This window comes from Marmota monax, unplaced genomic scaffold (genome assembly GCF_021218885.2).
Source record: "Marmota monax isolate L192 unplaced genomic scaffold, Marmota_monax_Labrador192_F-V1.1 WCK01_AAM20220418_F8-fsc00111, whole genome shotgun sequence".
Lineage (NCBI taxonomy): Eukaryota > Metazoa > Chordata > Mammalia > Rodentia > Sciuridae > Marmota > Marmota monax.
This window is the reverse complement of record NW_026695067.1, coordinates 1364490-1389548: the sequence shown is the minus strand read 5'-3', so window position 1 is coordinate 1389548 and position 25059 is coordinate 1364490. Positions and strand designations below refer to the sequence as shown.

General features: G+C 43.9%; 1 protein-coding gene across 1 annotated transcript; it reads left to right on the top strand.

The window, feature by feature from the left end:
- Positions 1 to 3169: 3169 nt before the first annotated feature.
- On the top strand, positions 3170 to 25058 carry Chrna3 (cholinergic receptor nicotinic alpha 3 subunit). Its single transcript, XM_046427865.2, has 5 exons — positions 3170 to 3297; positions 3410 to 3454; positions 4777 to 4886; positions 11707 to 12718; positions 20371 to 25058. The coding sequence occupies exons 1-5, from the start codon at positions 3277 to 3279 to the stop codon at positions 20497 to 20499; spliced, it is 1317 nt and encodes a 438-aa protein (XP_046283821.2). The 5' UTR covers positions 3170 to 3276; the 3' UTR covers positions 20500 to 25058.
- The last annotated feature ends 1 nt before the right edge of the window (position 25059 follows it).

Below are 25059 nucleotides of genomic sequence, written 5' to 3'. Positions count from 1 at the left end.
AGAAACTGTCAAGTGGTTCTCTGGAGTAGCTGTACTATTTCACAATCTCACCAGCAAAGTGTGAGCAAGGCAGTTGTTCTGTATCCTTTTCTGACTTGGTATTGACAGCATTTGTTTTTCTTTTAGCCATCCTAGCAGATATATCATCCTGATTTTAATCTATTTCTCTAATGGCGAGTGGTGTTGAACATCATTTTATGTGCTTTTTTGCCTTCTGTATATCCTCTTTGGTGAATGTTTACTGCCTTTGCTCATTTTTAAAATTGGGTTGTAGTGTTCTTACTGCTGAATTTAAAAATAACTTTATTGAGGCATAATTTAACATACCATAAATTCACCCATTTTTATAGTGTACAATTTAATGAATTTTATTACATTTATCACCATAATCCAGTTTTAGAACATCTCTGTTATTCCCAAGAAGATCCCTCATACCCACCTATTACTGTTTAATGTTGAATATGCGATTTTGCCATATTTTCCAAATGAAGATCCTTTTGCTAGCAGAATGAGAATGGGGCCTTAGAGGTGGACCTCAAGTCTTCCAAACATTTTCTGGATCCCACAAATTGTCTCCTTTTGTTTGCTTTAAGTGTGGATAGTAGCCCCTTCCAGAAGAAATGAAGGTGACTCACCATTTGCTGAAGCAGGAAAAGAGAACCGGCAAGGAAGGTTAACCTTCCTCCTCTGTTTACATCAGGAAAGACTTCAGGTGCCCTATCATGCCTGGTGGGTGGCCAGAGAGACAAGGGACCCCAGGGCATCTGCCTGGTCACTGTGCATCCATGGGACACCCAGGACTGCAAATGGTAGTAAGAGAAGAGGGAAATCTACAGATTGGGAAGAGTGGGAAGCCAGGTGCCCTCGTGGATGGCTCCAAACCTCATTTTTTATTTCTTTTCTTTTTGTTATACTTTTTTTTTTAAATTAAGGAACATTTCAAACATGTTCTAAAGTAGAGAGAACAGTATAACCAGATTCCAGATTCCATCATCCACAACTCATCGCCAATATTGTTTTAACTGACTCCAACCTACCCATCCCCCTCCTAAACTACACACACACACACACACACACACACACACACGTATCACGCATAAAATATTTAACAATTACTTAAGAACATCAAATACGGGAGGCTCGTTTTGAGGGTGAGCTGGACGTTCTTTATAGAGACGACCTTCTAGCCTAGCGGTCCCCAGTCCCCTGCGGTAGCTGCACACGCCCCGGAAGCCAGCGACAGGGACAGGGATTGGCCCCTTCTCCTCCCTGGAGGCTGACAGTGCCCGCTTCTATCTGGTAGGGCGTCGAGCGGTCCGTAGGGTTGCCCAGGGCCCGGGAGGAGGCCGCAGGGCTCAGGGACTGGGGACCCGCAGCCCTCTCCCCACCCGCGCGAGCCCACCTCCGGCACTCGCCCCGCCCCGCGTGGGGCTCGCGACGCTTCTCTCCGGGTGATTCGCTCACTCCGGAGCCCCAAGGCCGCCCAGAGGGAAGAGCCTCGCGCATCCCCGCGCCCGCACGGCTCTGAGTCCGCCGTCTGCACTCGGAGCTGCGCGGAAAGACCTCAGCATCCACGTCGGCCGCACCTGCTCCTGACCATTCGCGTCCGCCCGCCCCGTCCGCGCGGTCCCGGAGAGCGGGGCCGAGCCGACGCGCCATGGGCACCCGCCGGCTCTCGCCGCCACCGCAGCTGCTGCTGCTGCTACTGCTGCTGCCAGGTACGGGCGCGGCGTGCGGGGTCCCGAGGGAAGGCGGCCCTAGGAGCGCTTCGCTGGAGGGTCCGGTACCCAGGGTGGGGACGCCCTAGCCGGGGACCCGCAGGCCACTCAGGGACGCGGGATGCCTTCTTCGTTTTCCGCTCCGGTTCCAGCATCTGATCCCGTCCATTGCCTCTTTTTACCACTAGTTGGGAAACGGTGGCCAGAGAGGAATACGGACTTCTCCAAGGCCACCTCGGGGAGGCGAGAGTCGTTTCGGGACCGGGGCCGGATCTGGCACGCCAGACTCTAGTCCGTGGTCCTGGTCGCGTCACCTTGACCCTCAACCGGGGAGCGCGCCTCCCCGCCGGCTGCCGAGGCTCTAGAGGAGCCTGTTGGGACGAAGCCGACCCTGACTCTCCGCTCTTCTGGAGGCCTGGGTTGGCTGGGACTCTGCAAGGCTGCAAGACGTCCCTTGGGGTCCAGCCCGTGGGTTCTTGGGGCATTGTGGCTGTGCTGCATAGGGCTGTTTCTGACCCTCGTTGCGGAAGTCTCCACTACTCAGAGCGCCTTATGCGCTCAACGGAGCTCCTGCCTGGGGCACCTCCTTTGTTGGGGTGTCCAGCTAATCAGGCAAAATCCCATTTCAGGGACTGAAAAATTTGGGTCAGATTCCCTTCCCTCCTCCCCAGTTTGCCCCCAGATCTGTAAGTGGGCTGCAGCTGACCCAAGATGCCTCAACTATGCTGGGGTGTGGCTTATGAACAAAAGGGATTGCTCAGGGCTTCGGAGAAATAAGGGACTTCTAGCAGGATATGAAGACAGCATGGGCAGGAACCGGAGGTCCCACTCTGAGATCATGAGAGACAGGTGGATGCCTTCCAAGAAGGCTGTGGCCAAATCTCTACACGATCCTGAGTGGGACAAGGGGGACTCCCAGATCTGGGATGCAGTCTCCTAGGCTTAGAAGCAGGACACCTGAGCCTGGGTGACCCCCAGCCTCCCTGCCCCAGGGGTTGGACAGGGAATCTTTCCAAGAGCATTTGCACCACATGCCTGCCCTGTAAGGATAATTTATAGCTCTTGAGCTTTTACCACATGCCACTAAGCACATCACTCCTCACAATCCTTTGATGTGAATACATTTATAATCTTTGACACATAAAGAAACCGAGGCTCAAAGAGGTTAAGCTACTAGGCTAAGTTCACACAGCTCACAGTGGTTTGTTAAGATTTGCACCAGTTTTGTCCAACGTCAGAGCCCAGGCTTATTACCACCAAATTGTGTGACATGGTGGAATCCCTGTCTCTCTTGGGCTTCAGTTTCCCAGTCTGTCATTGGAGGAAGCAATGGAAGTCTGGGGTTCATAGAGTACCCCAGAGGTTATCAGTGGGTGATGTCCCTCGTGGGAGAGATAAGTAGTAATTTCCCCAGGGACTGACAGGGCTGTTTTCCTTAGTGGCCAGTAGCTCAGAGGCTGAGCATCGCCTGTTTGAGCGCCTCTTTGAAGATTACAACGAGATCATCCGGCCTGTGGCCAATGTGTCTGACCCAGTCGTCATCCAGTTTGAAGTGTCCATGTCTCAGCTGGTGAAGGTGGTGAGTGCTGGAGCCACAATCTGTGGCCACGGGGTACAGGGCTTCTGGAGGAGCTTTTCCCAGAAGGAGCCTTGTTTTTGTCATTTATGTCTACTTTAATCTCCTTTTCAAGGATGAAGTAAACCAGATCATGGAGACCAACCTGTGGCTCAAGCAAGTAAGTGACCAGGCTTAGTGCACTTCTGCCCCCTGGTGGTGACTTCTTTAATTGCTGTCCGTGGACCAAAAAGGACCCCACAGACTGGGCTTCACTCCTGGATCACATGCACATGCACTGATCTGAAGTCCACCTGGAAGGACAACAGGGCCTTGCCCCTTGAGTCACAGATGGACAGTCTGCAGCTTAGAGAGAGAGACCTCTCCAGAGTCGCACAACCAAATGAGATAGACCTGGCCCCCAATTCTTGGTAGCATAAGACCATCTCCTTCCTTTCCTCTTTGCCAAAACTCATCCTTAAGTCAGAATCAGATTCTCTTGCATCACTAATAGAATAGGAGTAGGGTCTCTGTATTTTCTTGTTCCGATTGAGGCAATAGAATTGGCTTCCTCATAGCTTCCCCAGGGAAGCTTTGCTTAAGACCTGCTGAGAGACATAATTGTCCATTGGCCTGATGGTGACCCTTCTGCCAGCTCAGCCAGCTGAGCATCCTGCTCACACAGCCTTCATCCACAAGAGGCTGACAGTAGACACAGTGTCCCCACCCTACACTCCAGGACATATTCCCTCTGCAGCCATAGCATGTCCTCTCTCATCTAGTGCTCTGCTCCCATCCCTTCCTAGACTCAATATGATCATGGCTCTCTCCTCAAGAACCTTTCAAGCTGGGCACAGTGCTGCACACCTGTAATCCCAGCAGCTCAGGAGGCTGAGACAGGAGGATTGCAACTTTAAAGCCAGTCTCAGCAATGGCGAGGCACTAAACAACTCAGTGAGACCTGTCTCTAAATAAAATACAAAAAATAGGGCTAGGGATGTGGCTCAGTGGTCCAGTGCCCGAGTTCAATCCTCAGTAACCCCCCACAACACCAAAAAAAAAAAAAAAAGAGAGAGAAACTTTCAGAGTTGGAGAGCTTCTTTTTTATGGGAGCTTGGTCAAGGATTTGTCTGAAAGAGAGCAGCTGAAACTTAATGCATGGACCTAGATCTGGTGGTAGAAGTCCAGGAAGCTGGACTTGGCATTGGAATGACTGGAGAAAACACCAATCAATGGTCCCTATTTGATTGATGAGGGGCGGGGATCACCCACAGTCATGGAGGCATGGTTCTCCTAGAGCAGGAAGCAACTTACAGACTGAGCCCAGGGCTATCTTCCCTGCTACACACACACACAAGGAGCTGGGCTTGTGTGGTCTGCAACATGCAGGGGGCTCAGGAACCTGTGGCTGAGGTGGGGAGTTACCAAGATATAGTATCAAGAGCAATAAATCAGGCTGGTCTTTCTGCTGTCTCTTCTTTCCTCTCTGCCCCTTCCCCCCAGATCTGGAATGACTACAAGCTGAAGTGGAACCCCTCAGACTACGATGGGGTGGAGTTTATGCATGTACCTGCACAGAAGATCTGGAAGCCGGACATTGTGCTGTATAACAAGTAAGGTGCCCGAGGACCCACATATCTGGGGACTGGCATCCTGAGCTCTGTGTTCTAGGCCCACTGTGATTACTGACAGGCCGTCCTCAGGTCTTTTCCAAGAGGGCTTTGTTCATTCTTCAAGGATTTGCTGAGCATCTACTATATACTAGGTAATAGAGATGCCAGTGAGCCAAAGAGAGTGGCAGTGTGCTGAGTTGCTTCAAAGTAGGTGATATGCTGATAGAGGGAAAAGCTTCTGGGAAGCGGTTGCATTGAATTGGTTTCAAAGGTCACCTCACATCTGGAGAAGGAGCTGGAACGGGGGGAGCACAGGGAGGCAGGAGAGTATGGACCCTCACTTGCTGTATTGTAGGACATAAAACTGGAAGGGTCAGGGGAACAGCCCTGGTGTATGGCGAGAGAGTGAGGTATGTCAAGGATGGCCTTGAATGTGGCATCTGTTAGCAACTCTGTGCAAACAGACAGGGATAAAAGCAAATGTCTCCCTTTTTCTTCGTTGAAAGAGAATGAGGGTGTAGGAGAAGGCAGAGCTGGATGAGTCTGAGTTGTGTCCTCCCAGGGTTCCCCACTTGCAGACAGTTCAGCTGCTAGGGAACTTTTTAAAATACAGGTGTCTACTGTTGAAATATTTTCTTCTTTGTTCCTGTCTTTTATAAGGTTACTATATTTTGTAATACACAATACTGTAACCATAGGTATGTTTACATGTATAGTTATATTACCCAATTTCTGTACCCATCCCACAGAAACAGAATGGGTTGGGTACAGGATGGGCTCAAGAATGTATTTTCACCAACTGTGCTGGGGGCTGTGAGGGCCAGTCTGCTTTGGGGATCACTAATACAGCCTGTCCCCCATATTTCATAGATATAGAATGGGGCCCATAGTAGAAGGTGACCTCATTCAGTGATTGTGTGGCAAAGCCAGGCCTAGGGTGGTATCGGTAGTCCTCTATGCTTTAGGAGGCTGATGCTGTGATCTTGGGGCTCAGGCGGGCACTCCCAGCCCATTCTTTGCCTGTCCTCAAACCTTTTCTCCACTCTCCCCAGTAGCAAATCTGCCAGCAGGCGGTTATCCACTGCACAAATGTCCCCTCCAAACCGCCTCCCACTGGTAAAAGTCTGAGCCTTGAGGAATGGATCTGTGCCCCTCACCACACACACACAGGCTGAGTAAAGTTCCCGGGTGCAAAGTGTGGTGAGCTCTGCCAGCCACAGAGGCCCTGGTCAAACTGGATGGCCACAGCCCCCTGAGGATGAGTATAGGCCTCTGGAGGGAAGTGGGTGGTTCCTACCATCCAGGGAAGCTGCTCGCAGGCCATTCCCTCCCAGGGGCACATGTGGAGTCTCCTCTGGACCCAGAGCACACATCTTCCTATCTCAGGAAGCCCTCCTTTTTCCCTTTCAAAAGTTTTTCCTCTCTGATTCTGCCCATGTGGTGCATCTAAAGCCCATTTCTCCTTCTTAAACCCACACAAAACTGATCCCTTCCACATTTAAGCTCTTTTATTAAGCAAACACAAATTATAACCAATATTTTACCATATATACTAATTTGTTTTCCAGATATTGGAAAACAAATTTTTTCACCCATGTTTCAACTGTAGAGTGATAATGTTTTAACCACTAAAGCCATGAAGGGTGGGGCTGGAGAGATGTATCTTGGTGAGAGAGTAAGTGGATGCTTACATTAATAGGGCCCTGAGTTCAAACCCCAGAACCAAAAAAAAAAAAACCAAAACCAAAACAAAACAAACATCAGGCAAACAAAACATCATTTTTTTTAGTAAAGCATTTCATAGAGTTAGTATAATCTGATTTTAATGAATTAAAGCATTCTTTGTTTAGGTATTTATTCATATTAGTATACACTGATATGTTTTTACTACTAGTAACAGTACTCTTGGTATTACAATTAGCATCAGGACTGGGGAAGCTGTTTATATATATATATATATATATATATATATATATATATATATCCCATCTTCTGGTCCCCAGCAGAAACAAAAAGGATGTCTTTAACCTTTTCAGACATAATTTTACAAATATTCCTTTCATGCAACTTGTATTTGTAAGCCTGTCCTTAAAGAACTGAGACATAAGATGCACTCAGCTGGTTTGCAGAAGTATTTCCTTCCACTGCAAGCTGATATAGAAATCTCATGGTCCAGAGGCTCTTAGGGAACTGGGCAGAGTATAGAGAACTCTTGCTAAGCAGGAACTGAGAACACAAGCAAAAATATTAGATTTACATTTTGGGTTTTATGGCTGTTTCCTTGCTGGCAATTTAGGGTGAACAGCTGCAATACTGTAGGATGAATGATTTTAACAGTAATGAGAGATGTGGCCAAACACTTCAATTTAAATATATCATAAGGAATTTCCTTGGAATCTGCAGCTGAAAATAATATTGTGAAAAATCATCCAATCCAACCTTTTACTTAGAACTTACATTTCTCAAATTGACCCTCTGTTGAGGGTTTCTCTTCCTTTTAACACAATAGAAACACCATTTTTTTCTTATATCAGAATTTTTCCTATGATGTTTTGTTTATTCTAAAGTTCATTCTCTAATAGAATCCTCAAAATGCTCATAGATACAACATACCCTTAGTTCTTGCAAGTTCATAAGAGAATATTTTTTAGAGAATACTTTTTAGAGAATACTTTTAGGTTGCTTGGCTGGATAGAAAATCCTTGGCTTCTATTTCCCTGTAATGAAAACCTTATAAATTTTACCTCGTTGTCTTTTGGTAAGAAGTGTTGTTGTCAAAATCCATGTCAATCTAATTTTATTTTCCTTGTTAAGTAAGGTGACTTTTGAGAGAGGAACAGGGCATTATAAATAAACATGACAGGACCACACATGTAAGCCAGGCTGTCCTGAGTAAATGGGCAAATTCAATTGATAGTCATTTGTAAGTAGTCGGCCTTTTGATTGGCTACCCACCGGATTTCTTCCTTTGTCTTTATTTTTAGTTTGAGATGGGGTCTTTCTTTGTTGCCCTAACTGGTCTCAAACTTATGAGCTCAAGTGATGCTCTTGAGTCTGCCTAGGGCTATGGGGATATGCCTCTACTTTGTCCTTAAAGTCTACTTGTTGGGCATGGTGGTGCACACCTATAATCCCAGCTAATCAGGAGGCTGAGGTAGGAGGATTGTAAGTTTGAGACCAGCTTGGGCAACTTAGGGAGATCCTGTCTCAAAATAAAATATAAAAAGGGCTGGGGGTATAGCTCAGTAGTATAGCACCCCTGGATTCACCCGTACCAAAAAAAAAAAAAAAAAGTCCAGTTTACTATGTAGCACATACATAAGAAGCCCCTTTTTTCCAGGGAAGTTTTTTTTTTAAAGAGAGAGAGAGAATTTTAGAGCGTGCTACCACTTGAGCCACATCCCCAGCCTCTAGGGTAGTTTTGGGTTTTTTCAAAATTTTTTATAGTTGTAGATGGACAGCATGCCTTTATTTATCAACCCCAGTGCCTCACACATTCTAGGCAAGTATCTGCCACTGAGCTGCAGCCCCAGCCCCTCCCAGGAAGTTTTTTTACATTAGTTTTTAAGATTTGTTCTTTTCCATTGATTTGGTTTCCTCTGCTGGAACACATATGCACATGTGTGTGCACATGCTCATGTTCATGAGCACACGTGCGCGTGCTCTCTATATACACATATATACATACATACATATGTATATATACATATATGTATGTGTGTGTGTGTGTATATATATATATATATATATATATATATATATATATATATATACGAATTTCTCTGCTTATGTTCCTTCTCTATTATGCTCTTAAATTTGATTTAAACAATTTTGTGTGTGTGTGGTGCTGGCGATTGAATTCACGCTACTGTCAGTTGCATCTGCTTTGTGGCTGTTTGGCTTATGTCATCCTTAAACAGTTACCTTGAAGTGAGAAAATCTGCACTCAGGTTAGCCACCTCCAGGGTCTGCCAGCACTTGAACCTTCTACCACCTCATCCCACTTTCTCCCCTGTTCACTTTGGATCCGACTTTTCCTCTGAGTGGGCCTCTGAATTTGGGGGCTTATTTCTGAGATTCTCTCAAGCCCTGCCAGCCCCAACTTCTCTTCAGACCCTAAGTGAATTCCTATGGTCTTTGTTATTGTTCTTATCCACAAATTGGAACCTATGGAACCATAAATTGTTCTTACCCTCTGTTTTACTGTCCCCTTGCTGAGGGTTCAACACAGAGTAGGTCCTTTTCTTTGTGGGGGCAGACACTTCTTGGAGATTTCTTTTCTCTTCTCTCAGGTACTTCCTCCCAGCAGCTAGTCCCACATGGGCCCCCTGGGTCACGTAGTAGTCTGACCCCTACCCTCATATTCTCAGGTTCGAGGGTTGCCCTTAAACCTGTCTGCTGACAGTGTGATCCACAGGTTTGTTCCTTTGCCATCCTAATTGTCCAGGTTTTTTAGGGAATTTGGAGATTGCAAAAACCTCCACCATCTTGGTTTTTCTCCTACCCTGGCCCCACTTACCTCCTTAATCTTCCCTTATATTGAAGGAACACCTCAGCTCATCGTTTACTCACACTGCCTTCTATTTTTTCAACTAACTCACATGGTTTGGCAGTTAAGTCAGCTCAGATCCTCCTGCTTCTGCTGTCTCTTGCTGTCGGCCATCTCACTCTTGGGCTCTGCCAGGGGTGAGATCTTCATTTATTTTTTTGGTCATTCATTCAGTCAACAGATATTTACCAGGTGCTCTCTGTTTAGCTGGTGCTATGCGAGACCCCAGTCCCCAGCTGGGTCCTTGTCTTCTCTCTCAGTGGTATAGATACGACAGTTGATATGCCCCAAGCAGCAAACAGGCCTTCTGACCTGAGTACACACAGCCAGGGGCATCTTTAGGCAGTAACCATGGCCAAGATCCCCAGAAATGAGCAAAAATGAGTACTAGCAACCAGGGCAAACATATCTCTGGTGTTTGTTCTTTGGACACACATACTTTGATGAGTCCTTGCTTAAGAACAGAAGTTCTGAATGGCCAAGGCTCTGTCCACAAACTCTATGGACTTTGAGCAAATCATTTTTGTTCTCTGACCCTCAGTTTCCTCTTCAGTAAAATGAAAGGATTAGATTACAGCTGGGATGGGTCAACTCTGTGAAGTCCAAAGAGGAAAATATTTTAGATTTTGTGGGTCATAGAGCTTCTGTCACAGCTATTCAGCTTTGCCTTATAGCTCAAAATGGCTGTAGACATTAAAAAACAAACAGAAGTAGCTTTGTCCAAACAGAATGTATTTGTGGAAATAGGTGACAGGCCTGTGGGCCAGAATTTGCCAACCCCTGGACTAGATCCTCTACACAGATCCCTTATTTCCCTGACATTTTATGGATCCAGGAGGCCTCTGTCTTTCTGTGGGTCTTTCTAGCCTTCTGCTTAGCCCAGCTCAGAGTGCCATGAGTGCTAACATGGGCTAAGTCCATTTGGAGAACTTAGCCCATGTTAGCACCCATGGCACCCCACCCCACTGCCCAACCCTCTCCCATCTGCCTGGAGCCAGGAGCTGGAAGAGGGAAGGGAAGCTAAGAACATATAAACCCAGCAGGGCAAACCAGCCAGCTGGAGTGAAGGTGGGCAGGGCTTTGGCATTGAGTCTTCAGTGCAATAATTGTCTTCTCAAACAAGGGATGTGAGGGTGGGAGGCCCAGAGACTAGCAGGGAGGAAAGATGTGCACTGGAATGTTCCCATTTAGTTTTCACAGGTTCTTCTCCAATAACAGTCACACAAGGACATCCCTGAATGTTTCGATTCTATAATTGTCTTGCAGCTTTTCATGTACCAGTAAAGGGATGTGAAAGATACAAACACCTTCAAATGCTGGAATGCTAAGAAATAGAAAAGGGCTGATCTAAGGAAATGTAAGAGCCTTCAGTGGGGAGGGACATTGTGAGGACCATCCGGCCTTACTGTCAGATGACATCATCTGGCTGTTGCAATGGAATGCTACAGGGTATTGAGCCTATCATCAGATCTCCTGCTGAAAAAATCAGCTTGTAACAACATAACTCTAAGAAAGAATGTGTATCTATGTGCAGAAACAAAAAAGGGTGTGTGTGTGTGTGCACATAGCTTAAAGAAAGGAAGAAAAACATGGAGAGTAAGTGGGGGCAGAGAGGGAAAGAGAAGGCAAAGGACTCTTACGCTGAATATGAAAGACAAGGAATCAGAAGACACGATCATCTACTGTGGAATAATGTTGGGAGGAATGGGCAGTGTGGTGAATAGTAGGATCAGGATTTGCAGGTAGGTTCTGGAAATAAAATAGGGTTCAGTTTAGTGGTAATGGGCTTCCACGGTGTCTGTGCAACCCCTTTCAGCCTACCATCTGGTTACACACACACACTAGGCGCCCAGTGGAGAATGAACAAGATTCTAAAAAGGTCCAGACCACAGGGACAACAGATAGCAAATATATACTGCTTGAACACCTGCCTCCAGGTCAATGACTTTCGTCCCATTTTTTTAAATTAAGCAGGGATGGGGAGGTCTGGCATTTGGGTGTCTCTGTAACCATCCTAGGTTGGGAATTTTATGTTGTGTAATAAACTGGTGATGTGCCCAAGGGTCAAGGAATATGACAGACTGTGTGTTGGGAGGAGGTCTGGGACTCATTTTATCCACCAGTAAATGAACTAGGTGACCTTTCATGGCACTTTTAGCTCTCACATTCCAGTTTTACAAACCACTACTTTACCTGCTGGCAGCATGAAAAGCTGGGCTGGATGACCCTGGGGTGGTGAGCATGACACCATGCTCCTCTTTTCCTTTGCAGTGCTGTTGGGGATTTCCAGGTGGATGACAAAACCAAAGCCTTACTCAAGCACACAGGTGAAGTGACTTGGATACCTCCAGCCATCTTCAAGAGCTCGTGCAAAATTGATGTGACCTACTTCCCATTTGATTACCAAAACTGCACCATGAAGTTCGGTTCCTGGTCCTACGATAAGGCGAAAATCGACCTAGTCTTGATTGGCTCCTCCATGAACCTCAAGGACTACTGGGAGAGTGGTGAGTGGGCCATCATCAAAGCCCCAGGTTACAAACATGACATCAAGTACAACTGCTGCGAGGAGATCTACCAGGACATCACATACTCTCTGTACATCCGGCGCCTGCCCTTGTTCTACACCATCAACCTCATCATCCCCTGCCTCCTCATTTCCTTCCTCACTGTGCTCGTCTTCTACCTGCCCTCCGACTGCGGAGAGAAGGTGACACTCTGCATCTCTGTCCTTCTCTCCTTGACCGTGTTTCTACTGGTGATCACTGAGACCATCCCATCCACCTCCCTGGTCATCCCCTTGATCGGGGAGTACCTCCTGTTCACCATGATTTTCGTCACCTTGTCCATTGTCATCACAGTCTTCGTGCTCAACGTGCATTACAGAACCCCAACCACGCACACAATGCCCACCTGGGTGAAGACGGTATTCTTGAACTTGCTCCCTAGGGTCATGTTCATGACCAGGCCGGCCAGCAATGAAGAAAACACTCAGAAGCCAAGGCCCTTCTACAGTGCCGAGCTCTCAAATCTGAATTGTTTCAGCCGCACAGAATCCAAAGGGTGCAAGGAAGGCTACCCCTGCCAAGATGGGATGTGTGGTTACTGCCACCACCGCAGGATCAAAATCTCAAATTTCAGCGCAAACCTCACTAGAAGCTCCAGTTCCGAATCTGTTGATGCTGTGTTGTCCCTCTCTGCTCTGTCACCAGAAATCAAAGAAGCAATTCAAAGTGTCAAATATATTGCCGAAAATATGAAAGCACAGAATGAAGCCAAGGAGGTGAGAGTCTGGTTGCTATTATCATCCATTCAGTCAGCAGGCGTGTGGGTTCTTTGTGCAGCAAGGCATTGGGTGGGGTTAAGAAATTAGACTCTGGGTTCAGCAGCCTGTGTTCAGGACAGCTATATGTCTTTGGATATGTGAGTCACCTCACCTCCCTGAGCCTCTTTTCTCATGTGTAAAATGTGGTGATAAAGCATGTGAAGATGTGGTGCCCTAAGTTAGCCACAGGGCTGCCAGCAGTTCCGGCCACTAGGACATCTGTTCGGAGTGTGGATTAGGAGGTAGCCTGGAATAGGGCACGAGGCCAGATTCTCTCCATTTAGTATTGACCAGCTGCATTTTTATTTTCACTTTTTGTGTTTTCTCACTGAGGTATAGTTTGCATGGAGTAAAGTGCCTGCTCCATATAACTGTGCAGCTCAATGAATTTTTACATTATGTCTACACCTGTGTAAACATGATCCAGGCGAAGTTTCAGAACATTCTCGATGCCCCCTTAAGTTTTGCCGAGCCCCTTCCAGGTCATTCTTCTCCCCAAGTGACCAACCCCGATTTTTTTTTTTAATTTATATGTGGTGCTGAGAATCAAACCCAGTGCCTCACACATGCTAGGCAGTGCTGTACCTCTAAGCGACAACCCCAGCCCCTGACTTTATTTACATTGGTTATCTTTATTTGTTCTTGGATTTCACGTACATGTCTGACTTCTTTCATTCAACATGTCTTTGAGCTTTATCCTTGTTGCTGTTTCCTTATTATTGGTGTGTAATGTTCCTCAATATGACCTTATTACCTTGTTTGTTTTACAATTTTTGGACAACTATGAACAAAGCTGCTTATAACTTATGTCTTTTTTTAAGAGAGAGAGAGAGAGAGAGAGAGAGAGAGAGAGAGAGAGAATTTTTTAATATTTATTTATTTTTTAGTTTTTTGGCAGACACAACATCTTTGTTTCTATGTGGTGCTGAGGATCGAACCCGGGCCGCACGCATGCCAGGCGAGCGCGCTACCGCTTGAGCCACATCCCCAGCCCAACTTATGTCTTTTAGTGAAAATATGCACTTATTTTTCTGGCATATACACCTACGATTAGATTTGCTAGATCTTTGGAGAAATGTATTTTTTTAATATTTTTTAGTTGTAGTTGGACACAATACCTTTATTTCACTTATTTATTTTTATGTGGTGCTGAGGATAAAATCCAGGGTCTCACACATGCGAGGCAAGCACTCTACCACTGAACCACAACCTCAGCACGAAATGTATTTTTAAAAAATTTTTTGTAGGTGTAAATGGACAGAATGCCTTTATTTATTTATTTTTTTTGTGTGTGGTGCTAAGGCTTGAACCCCGTGCCTCACACATATGAGGCAAGTGCTCTGCCACTGAGCTGTAGCCCCAACAGGAAAGATGTATTTTTAACTTTAGTGAATATTGTAAAATTTCCAGAGTTTGAACCAACTATCACTCCCCAGCAATGTGTGAGAGTTCCAGGTGCTTCACCTCCTCTCCAAGATGTGCTAAGTGGTATCTCACTGCTGTTCAAATTAGTATTTCCGGTTGAGTAATTACTAGGGCTCTTTTCATATGCTTCTTGGCCATTTGGATATCTTCTTTTGTGAAATATTTATTCACATTCTTTTGCTCTTTTTAAAGAATTGGGTGAACTTAGTTCTATTTTCACTAAAAACCTTCTACCAGCGCTAACGTTAAGGATAGGTAAATTTTACATGAAATAATGTCATGTGTCTGGCTGTTTCATGACCCTTTGTATGCCCCCAAGGTTGCCAGGGTCATGCTCACTGATTTTATAAGAGTCTTTGCTTTAAAATTAATTGGCTCTGCCTTGTTTATTAGCAAAGAGCCATTACAAGATAATTTCAGCTCCTGATGCATGGTAGGTAATTAATGTTAGTCAGGAATGCCTGGAGCCCTTTAGTCAGCTCAGTAGCATCCCAAAGCAGATGAGACAGGAAGCAAACAGCCACAGCTCCCCACCCAGCCATCTGAGCTACCTGGAGCAGTCTCAGGGCTGATTTAACAATGCAAAATCTCCAGCTGATGCCATTAATTTAGCCAAAAAGATAGGCATTCCTTTAAATTTGGTTGAAACTGTTACTGGACATTAAATAAATGATCAGTGGAAATCTCTTATCTGTTCAACACTGGTAACTTTTGAGGACATTCTCTACATTTTCCTAACCCTTTTCAAATAGTCATTTAAGTTAGCAATGATTAAAGGTTGAGATCTCAGTACCTACATTCTAGCCTTTTCAGGCTAAGATGACCTTTATTCCAAAAATTATTTCCTAGACATTATGCAAGCTATGAGGGTTTGGAAGGATCTATGGCAAATGAGTGGTACGAGACCCATCTCAAGGGGCAGGCACTGCCTCACCTCTGGACATCTGTTACTACATGAGAATGTGGGTAGATCCTTCTAGTTTTCCAGAGAAAGCAGAAATCTGGCCATGCAGCCAGCAGATTGCAACACACATATGAGGGGGTAACAAGTGTTAGGATAAATGTGGCTGCTCAATGCTCAGAAGAGTGGATCCCCCTGAAGGATTTCTTCTTTCCCTCTTATTGAGTAACTGACACTGCTATTCACAGTTCTCCAGAGATATTTTAATTTCCTATTCTTTGGCTCAAACTTGGCAGGTGTTAACTGTCCCTGGCTCCACAGAGCCTGCACAGTATCCTAGGCTGTTTTCCCAGCTATCTCCAGAGGCTGCTGCAAGCCTGGGAATGACCATCCTTAGTGTTAAATAAAAACTTATGGGAGGCCATGGATTTTTGACTGGGTACCTGCACAGGCCCAATGGACCAAGCCAATGTTGAGTTTAATCACAGTAACAGACTTTTGGTTGGTTGCAGAAGGCCCTGTAGCCAATTAACTAGTTAAGCCATAGCCATTTGTTTTCTGTGTGTCACATCTATTTCCCTATGCATGTTGTTGGACCATATTTTTGGTTGACATTTTCAGGTTCTGGGAGCTGCCCAGTTGGAGAAGTAGTTTTACTTTGTTTTGTTCAGATAAACCATACTAGCTTTAATTGGTGTAAAGAACTCCGCCCACCCCCTTACTGGGATTGAACCCAGAGGTGCTTGAACTACATCCCAGCTCTTTTTGGGACAGGGGCCCATTCCGTCCTTGAACTTGCAATCCTCCTGCCTTGGCCTCAGTCACTGGGATTAATTATGTGCCACTGCAGCCTGCTGGAAATTTCCCTTTTAATGCTGAATGCTCTCATTGGGAATTAGAAGTGGGTTACCAAGTTAGAAAACTAGAACTCACCTGGGGAAGTACTGTTTATTGACAACAGTTTTGGTGGCTGATCACACCCTGGCTGTCCACTGTACATGCTGCTCTAGAGATCTTGGAGGTGCACAGATCAGTCATGATCTTTTAAGCTCATTGTTTGGAAGCAGCTTGTTTTATTTGGTGGATTATTCATTCATTCTAATCACAGCATGACCTATGAGCAATGATTAATTTGTGTTGTGATTAGTTTTATCAGGGTTATATTTTTTGCCTTATTCCAATGTCTTCCATTTACCTGTTTGTTTTTTCCTCAGTTCTTGCTATATATGAGAAAGTTTTAATTTTTATGAATAAAATACATGAAAGCCACATGATATTCTATTTTTTATTCTTCTGGTGGTTTTTACTGCCTTAAACCCATACTCAATTCTCTTTTCCCTATCCATCAAATCAGTCTTTTACATTTTTCAATATCTGTATCCTGCCTGCCACAGACACACCTCTCCTGTGGTCTTCCTCATGCCCTGCAGCCACATTGGCTGTTTACTAGTATCTTAGTTCAGGAGTTTTTTAAATTTATTTTTTAAATTTTAATTTGTTACATGACAGAATGCATTACAATTCATATTACACATACAGAGCACAATTTTTCATATCTCTGGTTGTACACAAAGTAGAGTCACATCCTTCGTGTCTTCATACATGTACTTAGGGTAGTGATGACCATAGCATTCCATCATCTTTCCTCTCCCCATGCCTCCTCCCTTCCCTTCCCTCCCTTTTGCCCTATCTAGAGTTCATCTAATCCTCCCATGCCCCCTCGCCTAGTTCAGGATTTTTTTTCTTGTTCAGAATTTTGATGAATGTACTTTTTCATTTCTGCCATTCAGTTTTTAAAGTCTACCGTGAACTTTACTTTTACCCTTCACATGTATCCTGTGGTGTACCCTGGATTTCTTAGCAACATGCTTTCCTCAAGGGTGTTTATGGGTAAACCTTCTAAGGCCTGGAAGGCTTAACTTATTGTGACTTCACTCGTGTGTGTGTGTGTGTGTGTGTGTGTGTGTGTGTGAATTCATTTTATCCTGCAATAATCCTGTGAGGTCTATACTATTATTATTTCAATATTACAAATATATAAATTGAGGCACATGGCAACTACAAGACTTTTTCTTGGTCATGAAGTTCAGGATGCTGTTAGTTGGATACAAAATGCTAATGTTTAAGTTCTTTTCCTTAAATACTTAAAATTATATATGTGTGTAGCTTTACATTTATATATAATTTATCTATCTATCTATGGCTTCTAGTCATTTTGCCTCAGTATCACTTTGGGGGAAAGTTTTGTCTTAATGCTGTGCCTTTGTAATTGATTCTGCCTAGAAGCTATTAGAACTTTCTATTTTTGGAGAAATCTAATGACATCAAACACAATGTGTCTAGTAGGTGTGGGTCCCACCTTATCAGTCTGGCATTCTTAGGAGCCTTTTCATTCTGGGCTTCCATCTTTCTTTACTGCTGGGACATCCAAGGTTATGGTTTCTGTAGAGATTCCTTCTCACCCCCTTCCTGTATTCTTTCCTGAGTTTGTACTGTACCCACCTGAACATGTCTGCATCCTGCTTCCCCATCTTAGTTTTCTCATGACATTTCTTAGCTCTTCCATCCTTCCTGCCACCCAGGATGGCTCCTCAGCCTCGCCGCCCCACCACTGCTGCTTTCCTGGGCCGTATCTACCCTGCTAGTTAGCTCATCTCCTGAGTTCTTTGTCACAAATTTTCTATTTTCACACCTACTATTTTTTGTACCTTTTACACTTAGTGGTTCTTCTGTCAAATTGCTTGTTTCTACTTCATGTTTCCAGTGTTCTCTTATCTTAGAGGAGAGCATTTTTAAGTCCTTGCCCTGTCTAATGTGTTCACTTTCCTCCAGATGGCTAAATGTGTGTCTTTTCGGCCTGTAAACACCCTTTCTCCAGGGAGAGTCAGCTGTCCTTGGTGAATTGTTTGAGGGAAGGGCCAAAAGTCAGACAGCACAAGGCTGAGGACATCTGGTCACAAACTGGGGTAATTTCCCTTTGAGGGTGCTGCCTCCCCTCTAGGTGCTTTGTTCCTAAAGAAATGTCTGGCCACCTCCTGCCTGGCTCTGATCTCTTCCAGTCCCTTCTGCTGGACTAAAGTAGTTCAGTCCTTGATGTGGGAGGAGAGGAAGGGAGCTTCAGCTACTCCAGTCAGTGGGCACCTTTCTATGCTCTGCTCTTCCCATCAGCCAGGCTCTGCTGGCCTTGCACATCACCCCTGAGCCTGCATCTCTGGGAAGGGAGCGGACAGGCTGAGGTGGTAATGAGGCAGGGCCAAAAGAGCACCACGCTTCTCCTTCCATGCCCTTCCTGGCTCACCTGCCACCCCAAGAGTCTTTAGAGTCTCTTGTTTCTGGGCCATCTCCAGGGTTGTGCTGTGCAAGGAAGGTAGGAGCTTGGGCCTGTTCACCATTTTGCCCAACTTTCATCTACCCTCGATTCATCATTCATCCCAATGTTTCTAGAGAATGGCCAATATCATTATGCTTTTTTTTTAAGAGAGAGAGAGAATTTTAATATTTATTTTTTAGTTTTCCGCGGACACATCTTTGTTTGTATGTGGTGCTGAGGATCGAACCCGGGCCGCACGCACGCCCGGCGAGCGCGCTACCCCTTGAGCCACATCCCCAGCCCAGCTTTGAAGGCTTTAAGAGTTAGATTTAGGGCTGGTGTGGTGGCTCAGCGGTAGAGCACTTGCCTAGCGCGCCTGAGGCCTTGGTCCACAGCACCACATAAAAAAACCTAAATAAACAAAATAAAGGTATCATGTCCTTCTACAACTAAAAATGTAGAGAGAGAGAGAGAGGGAGGGAGGGAGGGAGGGAGGGCGCTTAAAATTCATGCCCCTTTGTACCCATGTCTAAGACACAAGTCCAGTTTTTCTTTATTGGGCTGAACCATGTGAAGTGCAGTCAGAGGGAGATTTAAGTGGGGATATTAGTCATTTTTTCAAATCAACATTAACATCAATAGGTACTGTTCATTAAGGACTCTGTACCAAAACAACCCTCTGAGGTAGGTATTGTTCTTATTCCCATTTTATAGATAAATAAGTTGAGGCTAAGGGAGGAGATAGAATTTACCCAGATTCTTACAACTAGAAAGGAGCAGAGTGATATTATAATCAAAATCTGTCTCCAGGTCTCTATTTTCCCACCTGCCTGCCTCTTACACCCTTAGGAGGCTCAGCCTATAGTATATGGGTAGAAATCAGAGCCCCTGGTAGATCTGAAGCACTTACAAACCAGTCTTAGGAATTCAAATAAAGTAACTTGTGGCAAACAGGGCATTATAACTTTACCAATGACTTCTTAGTGTCACTGAGAGGACACATTTACTCAAACTCATAATAGTAAAATCCATATTTCCAGTCCCAATTCGGGGCACTTAATTAAATTACAAAATTACATGCTGCCTCTTTATTATGTGATTATTGCTTCAAAATCAGTTGATTCATGGATTCTCTCCTTCTCAATTCAATTATGGTTCCTTTGCTTTCTGAATCGTCTAGGAGTTTAATTACCATACAATTCTTTTTCCTATTTCAAGCCTCAATTGAAGCTGTATTATGTACAATTAGTGTTGCACTCTCTTCCATTTTTTTTTAAACTTCATTGTCAGCAGTTATTTCAACTGTGTAGGGCAGGCTGAACCTCATATAATACTGTATAGCATTCCATTGTACTTTGACCTTCCACCTGAAGATGACATTTGGTCTGTGGGCATTCTGGAATGGAGTACTAGGAAAGAAAAGGATGATAGACTTGCCTGATGTGCTTTTTCACATTTGCAACAGATGTAAGATTAGTATCTAAAACTGGAAAAGAATGAGTACTTGAAACAATAGCAAGTGATGCTGGGTTGTAATAGCCATTCAAACAAAGGCCCAAAATAGAGGCATAAATAACTGGTTTTGCTAACTTTACAAAACTGAAATTTAGAAAAAAATGGGTTATAAAGGCCTAGAAATTTCTCATTTGAAACAGAGCTAATATGATAAATATTTCATACCTATTTCTCCACTGCATGAAGCAAAACTTGATGGTAGATTTCTTCAGACCACATTGAGTAAAAAAAGAGAGTTCTTGCATATTGGAGATAAAATGACTTCTTATATTGTTAAATATTGAAACTATCCACTTGGGGCTGGGGATGTGGCTCAGTGGTAGAGAACCTGCCCAGCATGTACAAGACTCCAGGTTCAAAACCAGCACTACCCCCTAACCACACACACACATTCACTTTGCTTTTCCCCTTGTGCTTTCTCTTTCATGATTTTTATTTGTTTGTTTGTTTGTTTTTCAGATTCAAGACGACTGGAAATATGTTGCCATGGTGATTGATCGCATTTTTCTATGGGTTTTCATCCTGGTGTGCATTTTAGGGACAGCAGGATTGTTTCTGCAACCCCTGATGGCCAGGGATGATGCGTAAGCACTGACCTGTGTTTGCCTGAGGCTTACCTGTGTGTGTTTTGAGGGAGGGAGATGTCTGTTTCTTAATAGTAATACATTTTCTGTTACCACGCTACCAGCTTTGATTTTGGCATTTCAAGATTTACTTATTGCCCTGGTTTTTGGCCAAAAAGGAAAGGAAAAAAATCATGCAAAGAAACCCAACAAGAATACTTATATGTATAAATGAACATTTAGCCTTTTTTGACAAGATAAAGAAGTGTCAAAATATAAATTATTCTACCTGGGCATGATGGCACATATTGTAGTTCTAATGACTCAGGAGGCTGAGGCAGAAGAACAAATTTTGAGGTCAGCCTCAAGAACTTAGGCTCTAAGCAACTCAGTGAGACCCTGTCTTAAAATAAAAATAAAAAGGGCTGGGTGTGGCTCTGTGATAAAATATTCCTAGGCTAAATACCCAGTACCACAAGAAAAGAAAAAAAAATTCAGTTCTTCCACAGTGATTAAGTAGTGTACTATACTATGGAGCATGTGAAAAAAGTTTTTATTTTTTGTTTTCTTTTGACTGCTTGAAACCTAACTGGATAGAAAAACTTCCTGTTCAGAAATATGAAAATCTTGTTCAGTATACTACAAATCTCCCAATATTATTTAGCCCATAATCTCCTTTAAGTTTTTACTTCAGGAGTATTCCCACTATTACCATTTCTTACTGTGCATTTCTTATTTTTTACTGTCTTTCAAGAAGTCTAAGGGGCATAGCTCCATTTCAGCTATTTATCTTGTGTAACTCCAAATCATCCCATAAGAAATTATACCCAGTCACACATTCAGGCTACTATAATCAAATACCATAAACTGAGTAGCTTATAAGTAGAAAATTATTTCTCACAATTTAGGAGCCTGGGGGATCCAAAATCAAGGCACCAGCAAGACTCAGTGTCTAGTAGGGCTCTCTTCCTCATGGAGGGTGCCTTCTAGTTGAGTCCTCACCTGGCTGAAGGGCTGAGTTATCTCTCTGGGGTCTCTGTTATAAGGGTACTGATCCCATTTGTGAGGGCATGTCCCTATGACTAATCACCTCCTAAAGATTCCACCTTCTGATACTGTCACTCTGGGTGTTGGGTTTCAACATAATTTTAAAGAGACACATTCAGACCAGAGTGTGAACCTTTAGAACAGGGGTTTCTGAACTTTATTAGCTTTATTACCATTTTGGCTGAATAACTGTGTGTTCGGGTGGGGGATTGAGGATGTCCTGTGCACTGTAGGATCTTTAGAAGGACTGTGGCGTCTATCTATTAGATGCCAGTGACAAGCCCTGCTCCCTCACCAGTTGTGACAACCAAAAATGTTTCCAGAAATAATTTAATTGGCATTGGTTGAGAAGTAATGCTTTAGACAAATTATTAGAAGAGTTTTCCATACTATACTTTTCAAGATGAATAACCACTGACAGGGATGATGATTCAGAGGCCATTTGAATCTTCTCACTAGTTACTGTGATATTTTTCTTATATAAAAATAAAAATACAATTGCAGTCCACTGTGACCTGTTCTGGTAAGTCAAAAGATGATTTCTGTAAAATTTACTGATATATAAAAATCTTAAGTAACAGTGACAGGGATATGAGAGATCAGGGATGACACAAGCTAAGACAGCTAAGAAGCAATTTACATCAAACCAGACTATTAATTACCTTTCATCATTGTGACAAAATACCTGAGACAACCAACCTAAAAAGAGGAAAGGCTTATTTAGGCTCACCGTTTCAGAGGTTTCAGTCCCTGGTTGACTGGCATATTACTTCTGGGCCTACTATGAGGCAGTATGTCATGGTGGGATGCATGTGGTAGAGCAAAGCTATTTATCTCATAGTGGCCAGGAAGTGGGGGAGGGGTGAGGCTGGAGTCCTAGTAGTATTTTCTTAAAGGATACACCCTAGTGACCTAACTTCCTTCTACTAGGCTCTACCTCCTAAAGATTCCACCACTTCCCAATAATGCCACAGTTTGGCAACCAAGCCTTCAACATACAGGCCTTTGGAAGATGTTTACCCTACCTATAGCTTTTTTGCCTCTGGCCCCCAAAAGCTCATGTCCATCCCGTAATGCAAAATCATTTAGATCTTTCTCTAAGAGTCTTCAAAATTTAAATATTCCAGAATCGCTCACCTTCAAGACTCAAGGCAAAGTTGGCTATGAGTTCCTGCTTAAAAAAAAATTGATATATAAATCAAAAAGTTACACACTTCCAAGATATAGCAGCATAGGGTAGACATCCCTGTTCCCAAAGTGAGGAGTAGGGGCGTAGATAGGAAAGATCAGACCAAAGTACCAAAACCCAGCAGGAAAACACTGAACAGTAAGTCACCATGTCTGGCATCCAGGGCATGCAGTGGCAGACTGTGGGATCCCAAGGGCTTGGGCAGTCCTGCCTCTGTGCCCTTGCTGGCTGTAGCCCACATGGCTACTCTCTTGAGCAGGCTCTGCTTGCTGCCTTCAGCTTACCTCAGCAGGCATTCAATGTTCCAGAATCTTTAACTTCCTGGGGTTTCCACTGCAGCTTCTGTTTATTCTCACAGCTTCAAGCATCTCTTGAGGGCTGCTTGCAGGGGCTCTCACCTATCACACAATGCTTGGCCTCTCAGGAATTCCCTCTAAATTTTGGTGGAAGCCTGTGTGACTCCACAACTCTTGCATTCTGCATGTCTGCACAGCCAGCATTTGTGGAAGACCCCAAGGTCTGCTACTAGCATGAGCTGTATGTACCAGGACCCACTTGAACCATGGCTGCAGCAGCCTGAGTACCTACTCCCTAGATGGCATTGTGTGAGCAGGGTGTCTTTCTGCTTTTCCTTTTCTTTTTGCTCCCAACTCTCACTGTAAATCTGGCTAAAAACAGCCAGCAATACCCACACCAAAGCTTGAGCCTGAATGTTGCGCTGCTGTGAAACTTCCTCTGCCAAATAAACTAGTCCATCACACTTGAGCTCTGCCTCCCACAAAGTTTTAGGCATGGACAAAATGAATCCAGATTCTTTGCCACAATATAATACGATGGCCTCAAAATCCAATTCCAAGTAGAGTCTTTATTTCCATTGGAACCCCCATAAGCATATACTGTCCACATTTCTATCAGCATTCTGGTCTTCTGAGACCTCACCAGAAACACCTGTTAATCTGTTTATAGCATTCTAGGCTTTCTTTACTTCTCCAAACTTTTCCAAATTCTTCCCACAATCCAATTTCAAATGCTTCTGAATGGCACTGTCAGGAATAATCATAGCAATGACTCTTTTTTTGTACCAGGGATTGGACCCAAGGATACTAAACCACTCAGCCTCATCCCTGGCCCTTTTTACTTTGAGACAGGGTCTCACTAGATTGCTTATAGCCTCACTAAATTGCTGAGGCTGGCTTTGAACTTGTGCTCCTTCTGCCTCAGCGTTCTGAGCCACTAGGATTATAGGCATGCACCACCACACCTGCCCAAAGACTTGATTTCTTGATACTCATTTTCTGTATTATTTTTCTGTCACTGACAAAATACCTGAGATAATAAACTTAAAGGAAGAAAAGATTATCATGGTTTCAGTCCATGGTCAATTGTCATGTTGTTCTGGGGGCCTGTAGCAAGGAGCACATCATGGTGAGAAGCATGGGGTAGAACAAAGCTATTTATCACGCAGTGGCCAAGAAGCAGTGAGGTGGTTGGTGGGAAGGGCCTAGTATCCCAGTATTCCCTTAAAGGGCACACCTCTACTGTCCTAACTTCCTTAAACTAGGCTCTACCCCTAATAGCCTTCCAATGACATCACAGGCTGGCAACCAAGCCTTCAACACACAGGCCTTTGGGGACACTTATCCAAACTGTAGCACAAACTTTCACTCATTAAGTGGCATTAAACACTTGCCTATAGGAAAAATGTAAATTTGACAGGGTCTCCTCTTCCCTCCAAAGAGTGTTGACTTGAAGATAGATGGGTTACTTACTACAAATAAATAATGCATTTACTATCTCAACAGCCAAGAGTTCTAAATTTAACGCAAGGTTTCTATCAGTGTTTTCTTCCTGGTTACAGGTGAGTCAGGGACATTTGGAGATGATGTACTACTTACTGATATATACTGTACTAGTAAAAGGCTAAGACTAGATTACATCTAAACATCCTGCAACTCCAATATTCTATTATTGTAATTGTTGAAATGAAAGAAAGCAAGTATTAGATATGTAATGATATGCTTATACCAAATTAGAATACCATCTTTAAGCTTAGAAGACGGTTTTCTCATAGAATGTTCTAGACATAGACATGCTTTTAAAATTTTTAAAATTTATGTAATTACAGTGAACTCTTCTGAGATCAAGGATAAAGAGATGCCACCATAGTTTGTATAGATGGCTCTATTAATTGTGGGGAATATGTACAAGGGGGTTGAAATTAATGTTAAGGACATGCTCCTGCACGTTGACAAGAATTGTCTGGTATGTGATTTTACAATGGAAGGAAAGCTATAAAGATAGTTAATAAAATATTTACTTGGTTTAAACATCTAAAGAATAAAGCCTTAA